Source organism: Pezoporus occidentalis, unplaced genomic scaffold, assembly GCF_034315485.1.
Source record: "Pezoporus occidentalis ecotype Australia unplaced genomic scaffold, CSIRO_AGI_Poc_V1 ctg183, whole genome shotgun sequence".
Taxonomy (NCBI): domain Eukaryota; kingdom Metazoa; phylum Chordata; class Aves; order Psittaciformes; family Psittacidae; genus Pezoporus; species Pezoporus occidentalis.
This window is the reverse complement of record NW_026913673.1, coordinates 80,120-98,744: the sequence shown is the minus strand read 5'-3', so window position 1 is coordinate 98,744 and position 18,625 is coordinate 80,120. Positions and strand designations below refer to the sequence as shown.

The window sequence follows — 18,625 nt, the reverse complement described above, 5'->3', positions numbered from 1 at the left end:
CCATGGTGCGATCTCAGTTATCCCTGCTGGCAGGTGCCACTGTCCCATCGATCACTTCTTCCCTGGGAGCCAGGTTTATTCTTACCCAGCCCGGATGACCAGTTCTGCCTTGCAGCTTGGTCGTTTGCCGCCTTTTCTCAGGGGCGTGTTAGGTTCTAAAACGGGTGACTTTATCTGTCAGTGTCAGACTCTTACACTTGGTGATTTCAGCTCCTTCCTTCTGATTTCCCTTTCCATCTCCAGCCTTTCAAGTGTGGGTGTTTCCAAGCTTGTGCTTTGGGAAGGGCCTCCCTCAGTGTCCTGCCTGTACATCAAGATAAGACAGGCTTCTCAGCTCCAGCGCTGGTATTTTACCTATTAGCTTCAGCACTACTCCTTAGTATGTCCCCTTAATATAAGCAACTTCATCTCTTCCATACAGTCTTTCAGTGGTCTGGAGCTTTCTTCCTTTTGTGTTGTGTCTACAGTAACAGCAGATGTCTGTGTGGTTGCAACCTTTACAATAAAATGTATTAAATACATTGGAATTGAAAAATCCAAGCTCTCATTTCTAAGCCAGTTAACTGTGATGAATTGTCTAGACAATAATTCCTCATTTTGATCTATATTCGTTTACCCAGAAAAAATCAATAGCTGTTAGCTTGGGTTTTTTCCCCACTGACTCTGTTTTGTGTTGTTGTGAATATTGTTTGCCTTTTATTGTGAAAACATATGCATTCACTTAAGTTTTTTCCTTTTGTGTTTCTCCCTTTCCCTTTCTGAGGTGTTATCTGCCAGTTGTTATAGTAATTGAGGCCTTTTTATGTAGTTTTTTAAGGTTCATTTTTCATTTTTGAGAGTTAGTATTCATAACTACATCTCTGTGCACTTGGGTGATCTGATCAGCTGGCAAAATGAAGCTGCGTTTATTGGTACATTGACATGGTTTGGCAGAGCACCTGAGCTCCAGGACATAGAATCTGTTACACTACTTTGGATGAAAAATGCCAAATCACTGGAGTGCTTCAGCAAGAGCAAATGTGGAAATGGTCAGTGAGGCTCAGGACGTGAACACAGACCAACTTCCATACATGAGCATTGCAAGTCTTCTGTTCTTCCGTTACCCTGGTGATAGCCTCAAGGATGCAGGTTTTGGAAAACACATAGACTAATTCTGTTTCAGGCAGCTTGCTTTTTAATATTGTGATAGCTCACCAAGTTCCCAAAGCAAGGGAGTGCAAAATAGCATTGAAGTTGCCTGCCTGCACCTTTGGATAAACCTTTGATAAGCTGAATACTTTTTTGATAAGCTGATTTTCCTTTAATCTCTAAAGGACAGTCAACTTACTGTAAGAGACTCAGGCACACACTAAAGTGCCTTGCATCTTTGGCTCTCTGTGAATTGTTTTATCCACTCATCAATAAAAATCAGTCAAAACACAACTGGCAGATTTACCTGGAAACTTGCAGGGTACACTGAAATAAAGCTTACAACCTATCAAATTTAAGCCTGCATTTTCAGTCTAGCCACCACTTTTGCAAAGTGTTACTATGCAAACATATACGTATGATATACAAACATACATATGATTTATGTGCAGCTTTGTTCCATCTTTTTGAAAAGATAAGACATTGAGAAAAATGTTTTTATATGCTTTTGAAAAATAAATCTATTACACTTGTGTTCTAGGAAGCAATATTCCATTGTGATGATTGGATCCTGATCTTTGATGTTGTAAGTTGTTATATGGGGGAAAAAAAAAAGCTGAAATGGAATAATCCCTTTGCTCTTCTAAATTATGTCTGCTTGTATGTGAGAAAAAGTGCACCAAGTATTCTTAACTACAGAAATGCCTTCTAGCATGATCTCATTCACATAAAGCAGTAACTCCTTGATTTTTTTTTTTTAAGCAGTTGAATTCTGTGAGAAAATGATTCTTCATGTATTCACTCTTTGTGAACTGCAATAGCCCAACCCATTTCTGTTGATAAACAACATGTTCATTCTCAAATGCTGTGTGCTGCCTCTTGCATTTTTCCTGATGAGAGCCTGTCCTTCTCCAGCCTAAATCCCTACAGCTATGATGAGAGCTGTCTCAGCAGCAGTGAAGACCACATCCCACTGGCTGCCTTGCCATTGCTGGCTGTTTCATCCCCTCAATACCAGGATGCAGTTGCCATGGTGATCAGTAGAGCCAATCAAGTTTACAATGAATTTCTCAAATCTACAGATGGGGCTGGTTTTAATGGACAGGTAGGACTGTTTTCTCTCACATCAAAGTAAAATTCCTTCAGAACAAGGCTGGGGTGTTTTAAGCCATTGTGTGGAAGTCTTTGAGTTATGAGTGTGGGACAACACTGCAAAACATGATGAATGAATGTTAGCATAGGACGATCTATGCAAAATGCCTTCTCAGTGTCCAGCATGAGAGACACTTCTGGAATCCCGTACAGTATCTAACCTGGACTTACTCAGTTGATAGAAGGTGCTATGCCTTCTCCCACAGTTAGTTTGCTCCCTAAGCTGTTACCAAGTATTGCTATGAATTCTGGTAAATGTGTGAGAGCCTTAGTTGTGCAGTTAGGTGTGATGTGCTAAGCAGTGAACAAGCATGCCAGCCCAAGACAAATGATAATCTGTTACAGAGTTTCTCATACACCTGCTATAGCTATCAGCTAGTTGGGACATCTCTGACTAAGAGCACAAGGAATCCAATATTTAGCTATTACTATTTCTTTTTTTCCCTCCACCACAGTAGTAATAAAACAAATGACAGTAAAGAAGTTACAAAACAGTCTACTTGGTGTGTTTTACAAACCATGTAAATATTTTAAATGGAAAAGTCTGCACGACCCATGTATGCTCCGCAGAATTTTCACCATCAACAATTACCAGCATTGTTAAAATGGAAGTGAATTCACTGTGCTGTCTACAGTGCTTTGCTTTGGTCATTGCAAATCTCAACTCTGCCTCTGATTAAGTCCTGTACTTTCAAAATACATGCCATATAACCTGACACACCCCCCCCCCCCCCAGTGTAAATCTTTCCTTTCATATTTTGGTCTCTTCTGACCATTTATATTGCAAGTTCATTAGATAAGAGATTGCCTTTCTGGTTTTGTAATGTATCTGGAACAAGTTAACTCCATTACCTTAATGCCAATAATAATAAGGATTAGAAATGGAATGGTATATTGAAGGATATGCTGTTAATCCTGCACAAAATATGCTGTTAATTTTATTAAGAGTACTTGTATCATATAATTTTCAGTTCTTTGTGGATGTTGTTATGCAGTTATCTGAAACCGCAGATATGCGGTTATCTGAAAATCTGAGAGTAAATCAGCATGCTGTTGAATTGTATACAACTTCAGAACCAGAATTGTCTTAGGAGAGATGTTACCTTAATGTATTTTGATATATTTTTTTTTTTAATGATTTTATCCCAAGAAATGTACTCAATTAAGAAAGCACAATATGTGGAGATGCAGTAAGAGAATTTTGAGGTTTTTCTCCTAAGTGCATCTTGAAGCACTCATTTTTCCTAACATGCATCACTTTGAAGAAATCATGCACAGCATCCTGTTATCCAAAAATTGTAGTTTAGTGTTGTAGCCAAGCTGAATTAAGGCTAGAAGCAAGTTAAGGTTTGTAAGAAGAGGTGATGTCTTCTGTTATTGGACTTGGGAACAGTAGACTAGGCATTTGTTTCAGTTTGAGAATAGGAGAGAGGGGGTTGCTGGAACCTTTAACCATGGGGGTTGTTATCAAGGAGAAAAGTAATACAGCTATTACTTATCCTCAGACACTGGCATGGGAACAGGGAGAAGGAATCATCTTGTTCAGGATGGGGAGATGTTCAGTGGAATTGGCTTGTGAGGTAGATTCTAGTGTGCTGTAAAATTACTCTGTTGAATTCCTAATTTTACTACTCCATGTATTTTAACTCTCAGGTCCATACTTTGAAGGCAGCTTCTATGTTAACTGTGAAGCAAGAGTGAATCTCTGCTTAATACTGCATTTAAAAGTTCCATTCCCTTGTCCTGACAGGGGAGTACCAGTCTGGTTTTCATCTGTTTGAGATTCTCTTCCCTGTATGACTCTGAAGGAAATGTAAGTGGCTTGAAGTCTTTGTGAGACTGGTTGTGTAGTGAGCTGGACTTTTCAAGCTGGGATCTGGCTGCAAGCAGCCACTCCCAGCAGATCAAAATAGTCCCTGGGTCAGAAACTCTTGGCATACAGCGTATGTCTGGAGATAAAAGGAACTGGGGGAAAGTGGCTACATGTTTTCAGCTGCAATAGGAACCCCGGTGTAAAAAAAAACAGCAACAGGGCTGTGAAGACAGCAGCTCCTCTGCAGTGCTGTGATGCTTTTTGAGTCTTCTAAAATACTTGCTACATGTCCCAAAAAAACCTTTTTGTTTCCTCAGGTGTGCCTCATTGGTGACTGCATTGGAGGAATTTTGGGCTTTGATGCCATCTGCTACAATTCTAATACAGCTGATGAGAGTCGGAGCAATAGCAGGAGAGGAAGCATCAGCAGCATCCAGGTGAAAGTACACCCAGCTGAACCCCTATAGATTCATTCCCTGGAGGAAATCGGCTCCATATAAACCAGAGAAAATTTAAGGATTTGGTAAATTGCCATGATAGTGTTGGATTTTCTCATATATCACAAAATTGCTGTCTGAAATTTAAGTCTGCAGCTTCAATTTTATGATATACAGAAATCATTAGTGAAGGCTTTATCTGTAAATCTTTAAAGTAGGGTTACCAAGTGCCCTTTATTGTATCCCTAGCTGTAGGTGCAAACATATCTTCTCTGTAATCTCTGGCAGGTTCCTGGTTTTGCCAGGTTCTTTTATCATTCTTTTTATACATTTGGTTTTAATTTGTTCACAGAAGGTCTGGAATTCCTTATGCTACTGTCTGGGGGTAGTCTAGCATTAACATGTGTTCAAGAATAAACTTTAATGACTGGTGAAAGCCTTCTTCCTGGTAAGGAATGCAGGTCCCCTGAGGATTTGTGAATAGACCACTGAGCATAACAGTGTCTATAGGAGTGCTACATTTGGAAGGAAGAGGGGATTAGTTCTAGCTGCAATCCAGGAAAGACTTTTTAATAGTGAAAGTACATTTTTTAAAAAGTAATGCTGACATGAAAGTTTCAGTATTGTGTTCAACACTTCAGAAAGAAAATTGAAGTTCAGCTAATCTTACGTACTTAGACTCAAGTGGATATGGAAAAGGGGGTGCTGTATTAGAGTTGACACTGAATGAGGTGCCCACACGCTGTTCTTTGCTGGTTTTGTGACCCTGGTCAAATTGTTTCATCTCTTGAGTCTTTTGTTCATTTCCCCTCAAAAATGGCCTCAGTGATACAATCCAGCTTGGTTCATTTGAGAGCTGTGTGTGTACAAGAGCTATGTTGAGAATATGTGAGTACTCTCTAGTAAAGAGACATCTTCTAAATGTTTCCAGGAAGGAAGGAGAATGACTCACTGTTAGTAACATGGCTCTGGGTTCTCAGCAGCCAGCCTTTGATAGCAGTGGCACTGACAATAGTGCATTGGAAGCAAACTAAATGGAAAATGGTCTTCCTGAATCCCAGTCCTGTGGTGGGGTTGATGGTGTGAGGGCTACTGGTGAAACTGAGAGTGTAGATCAGGCTTGAGGGAGTATAGTTCCTTTGACTTTCCAGGTCTTACAGTTTCGCTATCGAATGGCAGTAATGTGTGAATGTGTAAGATGAATTTGTTCCCAAATCAGTCTTCAGGAGACTATCACATGAACAGCTCCAGAATTGGCACTAACTATAGTTCCTAGGTTCCCTGTTCTTGGGAATAAGATTAATTATTCACTTGTCGCAGAAGCCAGGAGGTCCTCTTGGATGAAAGACTATACAGATGGAACAGTGTGGGGAGGTTCATCTCATAGATCATATGCTGCTTGCTTCTTACATTTTTATGCAACTCACAGCATGATTGTGGAGAGCAGATTAGGTTGTTCAACATCTCTTCTTGACATGAAATCTCACCCCATGTGCACAGGGCTGCTAATGTGCTCCAGTACTGCGTGAGGTTACGGGAAATACATGACCTATGAACTTGTTCTTTCTATAGATTCAGAGAAATAGATTCAATTAGCATGTTTTCCATGGTCTGTATGTGTGACTGTGGCCAAGTCTCTTGCCTTGGTCCTCATCTGTTAAACCTTGCACTCTTTCTCACATTCTCTGTGTTGTCTAGTTGGATTTTACAGTCTTTGCAAATTGCTTGAAAGTACTGAGCATGATAAAGTCTGTTTTCACTTGCTGTTACAAATTGTGAAGAGTGTTCCAATGACACCTCAGCAGTGTAATACCTGGCATAATGCTGCGTCTGAGAATACAGGTGTAGTGAGCAGTGGGGGAGAAAATATAAAGGAGTAGGGGGAGAGTTGTATGCAACAAGGGAAAAAACTTTGAATCCTACTCTTAACAAGGAAATTTAGTCTTCAACTCTTTCCTTATATTCTGCTGCAGAGACTCTAACCCATTCAACCCTTTCTTGGATACAGTGAGGCCAACTTTATAAATGGAGCCATTTCATATGAGCTCTGTTGTATTTTGGTCACTGTCTAAATCTTCCTTTTGCTCTGTTCATTCTCTGAAGGATAATCCCCTCTTAGCAGAGGACTCCAGTCTGGGTGGCAGCAAACGCCTGAGCAAAAGCAATATTGACATCTCGGGAATCATGGAGGATGAGAAGCCAAGGCAGCCATTGCCTCGGAAACAGAGTGATTCATCCACCTATGACTGTGATCCTATAACCCAGCATCATGCTTTCCTGTCTAGGTAACTTGGGTTTGATGACTGAGTAAAAGAAACAGGCTTGTCATTGAATGGAGCCTGGAAGCACCAGAGCAACAGAATCATTTTTATTGTTTGTGTTGTTTCTGGAGGTTTCCTTAAAATCCCTGTATGCCCCTCAAAGGAAATCACAGATATAGTGGGTCTGGTATGAACTTACACATGGGGAGATTTTTATTTAATCTTTATTCACTTGTGAGAGTTTTGAATGTGCAAAACTGTCACAACTGAATGTTGAATGAATGCAAGAATGAAAGAAATGAACGCAAGCACTTCCATTTCTTCAGTGCAACCCACAGAAATCAAGACAGATGAATGCTTTATAATTATAATTTTCTGTTGTGTTTTTCTTTCCAAAGATCCCTCTGACTTCACTTATAGGCTTTCTATTATTCTGTAAAGAGTGAGATATTTCCTTTAGGTATTCCCAATGGTCTATGAGCTACTTGAATTAGCCTTAAAGCAAACAAAAAACTTGCCTAGATATTTAGTTTAAATGAGCAGGAGGCTGGGGGAGGAAATCTAACTTAATTAGCTTTCCTGGATCCTAAGTAATGTTTAAAACACAGCTTTGATGGGAACATAAGCATTCCCTTTGTCTCATTGTTTTTTTCCTGTACTAAGCTATTTGATTTTTTTACTTCTCAGAGTTCTTTGTTTTTTTCCTCTATGCATCATCTTATTTCCTTGAGAGTGATGCAAACGGAGAAGTCCTATTTTGTGTTGGAAGTTTCAGTTCTGCTACAGTTAAGCATAGTGGAGACTTAGTACTGTGCTTTCTATCAAGTGTGGCAGTTCTGTTAGTAGCAGTTAAGGTAATTTTATTTTCTTGCTTTGACTGAATGCACTTTGCTTTTGTTGACTATTCTGCTTTTATTTTCAAACCACTGGGTTTTCGGCATATCGGTATGTTGCAGTGTCTTCTGTCTGAGGCAGAATGGTTGGGTTTTGCTTGTACATGACTCAACACCTGAAGATTTTTTTGGTCAGTCACTTTTAGGTTCTTGCATAGGGGTACTATTTTTATGTTTCTGTAGGTGTGTGTAAAGCACTTCAGACTTGGGGGATCACAGGATAATTAAAAGTCAAAGATAACAGGGTTTTGTGTTTCGGGTTTTGTGGGTTTTTTCAGTTTCATATTGCATCTATAAACTTAAACAGAAAGTTTTACATGCAGCTGTACTTCAGCAAGCAGAAACATATTGATTTCCATCCAAATTCTGGACTTCTCAAACTTTAGGCTGTTGCTGAGTTACGGAAGAATAGTTGAACAAACACAGGCTGTGTCACTGTGAGTAATGAAGTTACAGAAACATCCTTGTCCTGTACTATGGTTGCATTTCAGTGTGTCAGCTTGTGCTTTTTGTCCAAGTGCTTTTAGCACAGAGAGGTCACTCTTAACTGCTGTGCCAATGATGGATTTGATTCTTGGCTTTCTTCATTTCTACCCTGAAGGGGCCCTAAGTTTTGTCCCTGGAGTTTCAGTTAGTAACATCAGGTTATACAGGAATGCCTCAGATAGGAACCTCAGATAGGATCTTAGATTGAGCCTGGTGTCTTGGGACCAATCTTCAGGATGTCTGGATTCTGATTCATACTTGGCCACTGGTGCAGAGTGTAGTGTGCAGATAATTCATAAGGGCTTCAGTTAGAGCACTGGTTGAAGTCAGCGTGGTCAGCATCTCTCAGTCAGGCTTTGCATGTGGTGGAGGCATGTTCTGCTCTGTCTCGTAACTGGACTGCAGGTTTATATGCTATTTTTCTGCTTCTGAATGGAGTTATTTCATCTCCAGCAAAACTAAATGAGGGACAAATCTTTTCTCTGTCAGTGAGGAATAGGTGATCTGTATTTACCTGGTGTATGTATGGCATAGAAAGTAAATGAAAGTGTTTAAATCACTTAAGAGATTTAAAGATGTCTATAGACATAATTAATTTTAACTTGCAATAAACAGCTGAAAAGTAGTGAAATTCTAGTTCAGAGTTCAGGCAATGGATTAAAACAATGCTTTTCAGGTACCTATATTATATACTAAATGACTGTAACCTTTTAATATTAATTGTCCTTATACAACTTGAGTAGGTTAGAATTTGTAGAAGTTTCAGAATAAGTTTACATATATCTGTACTGCTGAAAAGGAGGGGAGGTAAACTTCAATCGAGTCCATGAGTAACTTACCATTAAGTATTCTGTAGAATGAATGTAGAAACCCTTGCATATTGCAGGTGGTAAATTTACTGAATCGTGCACTGGAAATGATGATAAGTGGCTGCTATACTGCAATATCTATCTACAGTTGGAGGTTTATTGCTTGGATCTAGATACAGGTGCTAGATCTTTATAAGCAGCCTGTTTTGGGAATGGAATTTTTCTCTGGATGCCCATTCATTATTGTTGAATCTGCATTTTCTTTGCCTAGCATCCACTCAAGCGTGTTGAAAGATGGTCCAGACTTTCCGCCTGTGAATTCCAGTCTGTCAGAAGTAAACCTGGGCCGATTTGAATTCGAGGTGTCTGATTTCTTCCTCTTTGGATCGCCACTTGGTTTGGTGCTGGCCATGAGGAGTACTGTTCTGCCTGGCCTGGATGGTAAGGTCTTTCTGGGGTTAGAATACAGGCTGCTTAGTCACCTTAGTAAACAAAGAGACTCACGTGAAAGGAGGTAAATAAAGGAGCCTACTTAGAGACTGGGGAGTGAGGTAAGTTTCTTCCTTTAAAATATCAGAATGTTAGTGTAGGTAGGTACTGAGGTGATGAGTCTTGTTCCGGGGGTGTCACTGCTCACCCTTTTACAGTAGTGTGTGTTTTGCTCTGCTGTTAATCATATATTCCATGTCATGTAACATGAAGCTTACACCTCATCAAGGGTCGGACCTTGCAAAAGGTACCAAAATAACATCAGTGCTTGGTTCAGCATTGCATCTTGTTCATGTCTGGCTTTGTGGGTAAATTTGGCCCCAGGTGTGTTGGTTGTGAGACATTATTTCTCTTTCTGGTAACAGAGCCTAGTAATCAGAAACATACAGGATTTGTTTGCTTTATTTTTAAATACATCAGATTTTTTCTTTTTTTTTTTTTTTTGTTAAACTAAGAGCTTACTTTACTTTTCAAAATTCAGTGTGTATTTTTTCATTGTATGAGGTTTGGGTAGCCCAGTCTTTATAGGAAATTATAAGTTCACTTATCAGGTGAGGGGGAAAAAACACTTGCAATAGTGAGAAGAGACAATAATTCAGGACTCCCAATTTTTTTCTTCTCCATTTATAGGCTTTTGAGTAATGTCATTTGACTGAGTTTTCAAAGTCACATTTGATTGTGGGAATAAAGTAGAATGTCATACAAACTGAGAATTATTTTACTTGCCATAATTAAAAGGATGACCAAACTCATGTCTTTCCAAGCCTTTAGAAATCCAGTAGGATTTTTTTAGCAAGTTGCATGACCTTACAAGAGAGGATAATTAAACTCCCAGTTTGCATTTCATTCATTGTATTTGCAGTACTCAGTTTTGTTGAAATAAACAAAAAACAAAGCTCAGCTAAAGAGAATGGAAATTCAAATGTATTTTCCCACAAACAAAGGCTTTTTGCCTCTGTGAAAGAGCTGTCAGAGGAGTGAACAAAAATTACATAGATGCTAGCTGGCATTGAAAACTGCACTGCAGTTTGGTTTTCTGTCTTGGAGATTTCTTTCTAAGATTAGCAACACTTTCCTCTGAAGATGGTGGGGGTTTTGCTGGGGGCTTGGGGCAGGCAGTTCAGCAGTTTTTTCCTAGGACTTCATGTGGAAAAATCTGTCAGTATTAATTTGCGTACATGGATTCAAACTCCTTGAGCTAGAATTAGTATTTTTTCAAGAAGTTGTGGTTTTCTTTTAATGAACCAGAATGGACACATTTACTCTGGAATCACAGATGAAATAGAGCACATGTCTGTTTCATTAGATACCTTTTTAGAGTCCTTAAGGGCAAATACTGATTAGCAGATGCCAGCTACTGCACAACAAGTAGAGAATACTGGCAGTGTTTTGTACAAGAGTACCTCAGTGGCAGACTCTGGCACATCTTTTTGAGTAGCCAGTGGTGTGGCTGTCAGCAGTTGACTGTGTGTGATAAACCCTCCCATCAGTCAGTCCTGGTGGGCATGGATGAAATTCACATTTCACTTCAAGGGATTATGTGCGTCTTGAAAATGTGTGAAAAGTTAATGGAATTGTGGCTTTTTGCGAGAGGGATTGCTCTGAAGTGATACAGGTTTTGTGTGTAATTCTCCAGGCACTCCTCCCCTTGAATGCTGTCCTGCGTATGAAAGCATTTATGTATTCAAAAGTGTGACAATTACATTTAAAAGTAATTGTTGGCCATGTAAACATGCCTTTTAGAAGTAGTGTTGGATTCACAGAGGTGAGTCGTTAGCTAGTAAGAGTGTGGCTAAAACCAAATCTTCATTCATATTTTTTATTTCTTTGCCAAATGCCTTTTAATTCTCCTCTGTTAAATATTCTATTGGCCCCTTACTGCTTCCTTGACAGTTCTTCTTGGGTACCCTCTAGCACTCTCTTCAGTGGGCCTCCCACTGTCTAGTCTCAGATCTTATTTTCCAAAGTACGGATCATTTGTGTGTCTCTGCTAAATTCTGCCCCTCTCTGTGTGCTGATTACCCTTGGAAGAGGTTTGGTACCCTATGAAACTTTCAATGTTTTTTAGAATTCCAAATATATCATGAGCATTTAGTTACAACCCAAAAGTGGCATTGTTCTACCTTAGGATAGTTGTAATGGTAGGGTGTTCTGCGCTTGCTTTTACTACGAACTACTACTGTTAAGTGCTGCAGTGGTAGGGAGATCTCCTTTGGATCATGATGTGCTATATTCCTTTGCCAATTTGAAGAGGGGTATGAAAACAACTGGTAACTCTGGGGACGTGCTCTCTTGTTGCCACTAAATATCATAATTTGCCCTATGCTGACAACTTTCATAACCCTGCTTGTTTGCATCCTTGGCTTTGTCTGCCTCCTGTGTGTATGCAGAAGGTGGACATATACAGAAAAGGTTCCTGTACAAGAAGTATTAGAAGGTGCAATTAGGCAACTGATTTAATTACATTAACCACTTCCTTTATGTTTGGCTCTGACAGTTAGTATTAGGCATGATGAGAAAGAAAGAATAAACCAGTATACTACCCACTAGGGAAGGAAGCTGTAGTTCAGTAGAATAATGACCAGTTTTCTGCTCTACTTTGTAAGCACTAGATCCCTACATACGTACATCAAGGTTACGGGCTTGCCAAAATATGATTTCAGTTCTAACACAATGCAGTGTTTTACCTCACAGAATGTATTCCACATTACTTGGCCACTGCAAGAAAATTCTACATTTCTTAAAATGACCTTAATTTCTGCTGCACTTAAATGCTCTTACACAGGTGATCTGTTTCCATTTTTTTCTGGCAAATACTAAGAACAAAATACAGATTGAAGAAAGCCATCAAAAGTAGTCTCAGATCTTTGCAGTCTTGCCGGTGTTTTCCTTCTGCTTCTCTTGTGATGCAATTAAGTGGAATACATGGGAGAATTTACTCAGTTTTAATAGCACGTTACATTGATGGGTGCATTTTGTACCCTACTTTGAGAATATGTTAAGAAAAAAGGGTACTTGGTAATGGTTCCTGGAGAACTGTGAAAGATGCTTCACGGAAAAATCTCACAGGCCATAGTTTTTTGGATATGACTGGCTTAATGGTGCGAAAGGGACAAAGGTGGCGTGAAGCTCCTATTTATTTGGTAGTGGGAAAGGAAGAAGATTCTATGGTGTCCTCAGTAAGTAGTCTTATTTCCCACTTTCTTTTCATCTGCTACCAGGTGTGCTGATTGATGCACAGAGTCATCCTTTCTAGAAAGAACAACATACAAGTGACATCAGAAGTAGGTCTTGGTTATCCTGCAGCTGGAAACTTGGTAATTGCCATTGAAAACAATCTTAAAATGTTTTACAGAGCTGGGGGGAGGGGGGAGGGAACAACAACCCACAAAGCTTCAATTAATGTCCCCCAAAACACCTGCATGGTTCAATCTGAGTGGCAAAAATCCTCCAAAATTAAAGAGATATTGCACTGTCGTCAGAGTGACTCAGTGAATGCAAAATACAGTATACAGCGCATGTCCAAAGAAGAAAAAAGTTAATGGCTTGTCAGAACTGGATTGTATATAGGTATATCCTTACTGGAAGATTTGTCCCAGAGCCCTTCTTGAGAGGCTATGCGTATTGACATCTTCATGACATGAAGTTTCCCAGACAGTTTAGCACAGAACACATGTGATGAAGTGGTCCTGGTAGATGTGATTCATCATGAAGCATCTTGAGATGGTTTCTGCTTATGATCAATAAAAGGTTCGTTTCTTACTAGTTTGAGAAGAAACCTAATGTGTTGTTATAGAACAAACATTCACATAGAAGGCAACAAAACAAAATATTGGTCATACTATTGCTCAGTATGCAGTGCTGCTATTACAACAAAAAAATACCAATCATTTAAGCTTAGGACTTGGTAACATTGACATAGGCTATATCAAGATTTGTCTCTATATGCCGTTAAAAGCAGCAAGCACCATAACATGAATTTTTAAAAGTCCTTCCAGAAACATGGAAAGCACTTGGAAAAAACCTGTACGAATGTAGTGTTTTCTGATGTAGCTCTTAGTCTTAGTGACTCTTTGTGACTGCAGCAGAGGGAGATGTACAGCATCAAGTTTGCTGAGTGTGGTTTTGCTTATGTACAAATAGCTTGACTGTGACTCTTAAAAATGAAAAAGAACCTAAGTAGTGTGTTTTGATTTTTTTATCATTTTTAAATTCCATGGCGGGTGCTCTGGTGAGAGATGTCACTTAACATAGACTCCATTAGATCTAATATTCCATGACACCTTATATTAAAACCCTAACATCTTTCTTCATGCTTTTTAGGTAAGCATGTGTTTGGCTTCCGCATGGGAACAATGCTGTACCAAACATGCTTTCTACAGAAAAACATTATACATGTTGCTAGGTTTTTGTTACCACCACAAGGAAATAGTAACTCTATTAAAAGAACAACTAAGATTTATTGTGTAGGACAGCAGGTTTGAAAACATGTCTTGCTTGCATGGAGTTCATGGGGAGCAGACATGATATTCCCAAACATATTTTATAAATACTTTCGTCATTCCTTTATTCTTGTAGTTAATAAACTGCCTGTTGTAACATGTAATACAGTATTATACAAATGGTACTAAGTTTAGTGAGCCTGTAATGAATTGATTTGCTCAAAGTGCACGATTCAGTGTGTTTGATCTGTGATGCAGTGACAAGTGACTACACTGACCATTTGACTGACCTTGTCTGTCTTGTGATCACCCATCTGATACAAGCTATACATCAGTGCTGTGTATTTAGTTAAAAGAATTCCTTACTAGCCAAGTAAGTAATGTTCAGATTTGTAGTTACAGTTGCAGCTCAAAAACCTCAGCAGCTGCACACCGTCAGCAAGAATCACGAACATTGCTTTACTATTATAGTATGACCAACCTCATTTCTGTACGTTATCTTCCATAAGGTGACTTCAGAAACTGCAGTGCTTTCAGTCGTCTGCTCCTGCTGTCACCTAGATTCAAGTCCTCTGGATATAACAGGCCCATCAAACCATTTTGCTTGTAAATATTTGAAGTGCTGAGCATCATAACTGTAATGCTTAATAACATATTTACAAGACTTTTAAACTTCTTTTTCCATCCTTACTTCTGTCTATGTCTCTGACTGGTCTCCACATCTGCTGTATGCTTGCATCTCAGATCGTGATGTGTCTGTAAACTGCTTTGCAGTGAAGTGTTCTTTACATATGAAATAGCAAACAATTTGGATAAATTTCCTGCGGCCAGATGTATGCTAGTCTGTAGTTTGAAGAAGACAATTTTAACCATGTTTCTGTATAGACTCCTTGAAAATTGTAGAGGGGCAATATTGAACTCCATTTCTCTGTCTCATTCTCATCCAAGTATGCCAGGTCCGCCCAGCCTGCAGCCAAGTGTACAGTTTCTTTCATTCTGCTGACCCCTCTGCCTGCAGACTTGAACCATTGCTGGAGAAAAGGTTCCATCTCCTGCCTCCATTCAGTATCCCACGGTACCAGAGATACCCACTAGGGGATGGAAGATCTCACCAGTTAGGTACAGTGCCTGTTTTCATAGCTCTCCTTGCCTTTTGTTCTCTTAAGTATTCTCTCCTCATACAGCTCAAGAGGATTTGAAATACCAATGTTCTAACATGCTAAAAACAAGTCATCTGGGACTGAACAGCGCAGACATATTGAGCAAGTGTGGGACCAAAGAAGACTACCAAGAAAAATGGTTCTTACATATGAGCTTTGTGATACTAGTTGTGTTAAAGAGGGGTTGGAAGGTGATATCACTGCTTTAGTTGAAGTGTCACTTGCAAAATTCCATGTCTTTGACTATTATTTTAGACAACTTATTTTTGCAATTAATTGAACTTTGGCTAGATCTTCAGGTATTGTTTCTCCGATAAAATCATATAGGCATGATTCATACAGGCACCCTACTGGTGCCTCTGTGGAAAAATAACATTCTGATCTGGAAGCTGCATGAAAAAAACCTTACTACTAGAAAAGAATTTTACCATATGTGTCATAGAAACAGCTCAGCAATAGCACAGGCTGGAGAACATGACAAAAACTGGGGAATGGGGCAGTACTTCTATAGCTGTTGTTCACTTCTTGCCAATCAAATGAAGCTATTGGAGCCAGCTGCACTGTGCATAGGGTTTATCTGATATACAGACAAGTGAAAGTAAAAGGAAATGCATTGAAGGCACTGCCAGACATCCAGAGCAGGTGGAGAAAGCATCTTCATAAACCTTTCATCTGTGGTGATAGCAGACATAGCAGTAGATAATGGTTCAGACAAAAATGCAATTTATTAATTGTTGAGTTTGGTTGGGTTTTTTTACTCTGAGGGCAAGGCACAAAGTTCAGGCAATGTTACAGCCCTGAGAAAGCCATGTTGCCCTGACCTGTTAAACAGTAGCTTTCTCAGCTGCTGCCTAGTTGACATTACATAATCAAAGTACTTTTGTAGCTCTTATAAGTGAGCCGTAGCTTTGTGACAGGTCTCTGACCTATCACCAGTCATGTCTTTTGACACTAACGTGGGATTTAATTCCTTTTCTTGCTGGGCTACTGATGATGTGATGCATTGTATCTACTTCAGGGTTAAAAATAGGGTGGTTCTGCCTTAATTCAAAACACCGGGTTTCAACTCATCCTACCTTTGAGCCATGTGACGTAGCAGAATGTGGATGGTCAGAGCCCTCGGCGCTGTTCGTGCCTCTGCCCCACGTTCTACTTTGCAGGATTGTTGGAATGATTGCAACATTTTTCTCTTGCAAAGCAAGGAAAGTGCAGGAGCAGCCTTGCAGGCTGGAGCTGGCCTAGCTGCTTTGCTTCACTGTGGAGAGAAATGAAGGGCTAAAAGCACAGTACTTCTCTGATTGTAAATGCATCAGATGGTTACTGTGTGCGCTTGAGGAAGTTGCTTTGCCTCTTTGTTTTGGCTATAACCATCATAATTATCCAAGATGAGACTGTGTAAAATGATCTGCCTTTATTTTAGTTATTATCAAGCATGATAATAAATTTGGATTAGTAGGATAAATTATAAGAACCTTTAGTGACCGTCAGAGCCCCTCAGAGCCCTGTGAAAGGTTGTTTTAGGTGGAAAGTATCTGTTTCAGTTTTTTAAATGGAAGAATTGTGCAAGTAGACTGTCCTAATCAAAAGTTGAACACAGGGCTTTTAGAAAAAAAACATTATTATATGCGTTTTATTTATCTCTTAACCAGTACTCTGTGTTCTTTACAATTTAACAAAGACCTGATCTGCAGAGTTAAAGGCAGGCTGCCCTGCCTGTTTAAAATAAAGATATTTCAGGAAACAGGAGAGAAAAAACTGCCAATTATTTCTTCCATTTTATAGATTTGATCTCTTCATAGGAAAAGGGTTACTGATCTTAGAATAGCAATACTAAAAAATAAACAACAGATTTTATGGCACCAGGCTTACCAAGCTGGTCTGAAGCTAGTCAATATGGAAAATGCAAACCAATATGTTGGCTGACAACATGTTTTCCATTCTATGAAAAGTTACTATTTTTACTCCTCTCCCCATCTCCATTTCAGTGGGAATGAAAAACCAAAGCTCTTGCAATATTATAATGGGGAGGAAGGATTAGATTGGGGTAAATTTATAATGGTTTCAGCAGAGCGGCTACAATTCAGGAGCAGGAAATGTATTTTAAAAGCACAACCCAACTCAGTGACGCTTTTGGTAGGGGAAGCAGAAAGTATGCATCAGAACACTGCCAATCACAAGCACTAGATATATACATGAGATATAGCTCTCATTTATGGGATTCATTGCACCTTATTCTGTGTAATTTCCTATTGGTTGATGTTTGGACCAGGTTTCTGATTCAGATAGGCACCTAATGGGGTGCAATTTGGAAGCTTCCCTGTTTCTTACTGCTTATGTCCATGGATTCTGCTACTCTATTCAGTGAACTGATCTGCTGTGGTTTTTAGGCCACACGATTTGAGATTTGTTGACAGAAGGACCAGGTGCCTTGCTGTGCAATATTTAGTATTTCAGACTGTTTACGTCTCTGTGCTGCTTATTTCACTACAAAGAGTGTGTAATAATTCCTGGTCTTGTGAGGTAAGTAATAGGAAAGCAGCATTGTGTTTTCAGTTGTCTGTGTTGGAGTCTATATAGTTTGCCTGAGACAAGGGAAGTAATGAATTGTCCTTTCATTCTTTTCACCTCCATAAAGCTCTCCTGTAGCCACGCATAGCTTTCCTTCCTGTGTGGCGTCAACAAGAGTCCTTTGAAAGAACAGTATATTGCAGTTTTTCCAATGAAAAGACATATGTTCCCATGGAAACTACAACTGAACATAATCTGTCCAAACGACATACCCACCATGAAGTGTTAGAATTTAAGTGTTTCTCCGATTCAGTTGCAGGGCAGTTCCTTGTGTTATCCTTTGCAGTTGAGATAGTCAGGCTTATTTGAAACAAGTCAAAATCTTCCTAGCTGTATCTGCTTTTTGGAAGGGAGGAGATTGCTGCTCTTTCTTTTCTTTTAGTGGTGACATGTTTTACCAGTTCTGATAATCTATAGGCACTTAGCATTCCAGTGTATTATTTAAGAAAGGGTGTCCTTGAAAGCAGCAATTTGTTGTGTTCTCCTGTGTGCATCATTGAGGTGTTAATTTCATTGAGAGTTGGTAATACTTGGAAAGTTGACAAGAAACTTATTCCAGGCCTTTGCTACGTAAAGAATTACGTGACATAGTGCCCTACCCAAGGCCATGTGAGACAAGCATAGCATGATTACAGTTGTTTGAATGGGGCTGAAATATGCTCAGAAAAAGAGCAATAAGTCACCAAGGGCTGTCTGCTTTCTTCTGTAGTAAGTGCATTGAACTCTGTCTCCTTTTTCTTTTGTTGACTGTTATAATTAATTCAGGAGGTTTGTTCTCCGAAAAAAACCCAACACTGATGGGTCAGCTGCTTTTGCTATGCACTTTTCTACATGTCCTGTATCTCTCAGTTGAGGTTCTGCTGTTCCTAGGTACAGGAAAGTTGTGCAGTCTGCTTCAAGCAAATTTACCAGTAGTGCTTTTATTTAAATGCACATCTGTTCTCACATAGAAACATAGAATGGTTTGTGTTGGAAGGGACCTTAAAG

General features: G+C 39.4%; 1 protein-coding gene across 9 annotated transcripts in view; it reads left to right on the top strand.

Annotated features, from left to right (window-relative positions):
- The window catches only part of PITPNM3 (PITPNM family member 3), a 72,656-nt gene that overhangs the window by 41,823 nt on the left and 12,208 nt on the right, over positions 1–18,625 (top strand). For 7 of the 9 annotated variants that reach the window (XM_062615605.1, XM_062615603.1, XM_062615604.1 and 4 more), the window contains 5 exons: positions 2,044–2,233; positions 4,411–4,530; positions 6,634–6,815; positions 9,251–9,420; positions 14,859–15,029. In XM_062615605.1, coding sequence (XP_062471589.1) covers positions 2,044–2,233; positions 4,411–4,530; positions 6,634–6,815; positions 9,251–9,420; positions 14,859–15,029 — 833 coding nt within the window. Of the gene's footprint in view, positions 1–1,669; positions 1,715–2,043; positions 2,234–4,410; positions 4,531–6,633; positions 6,816–9,250; positions 9,421–14,858; positions 15,030–18,625 lie in introns of all 9 variants that reach the window. The other 2 variants (XM_062615610.1, XM_062615611.1) reach the window with 2 other exon arrangements.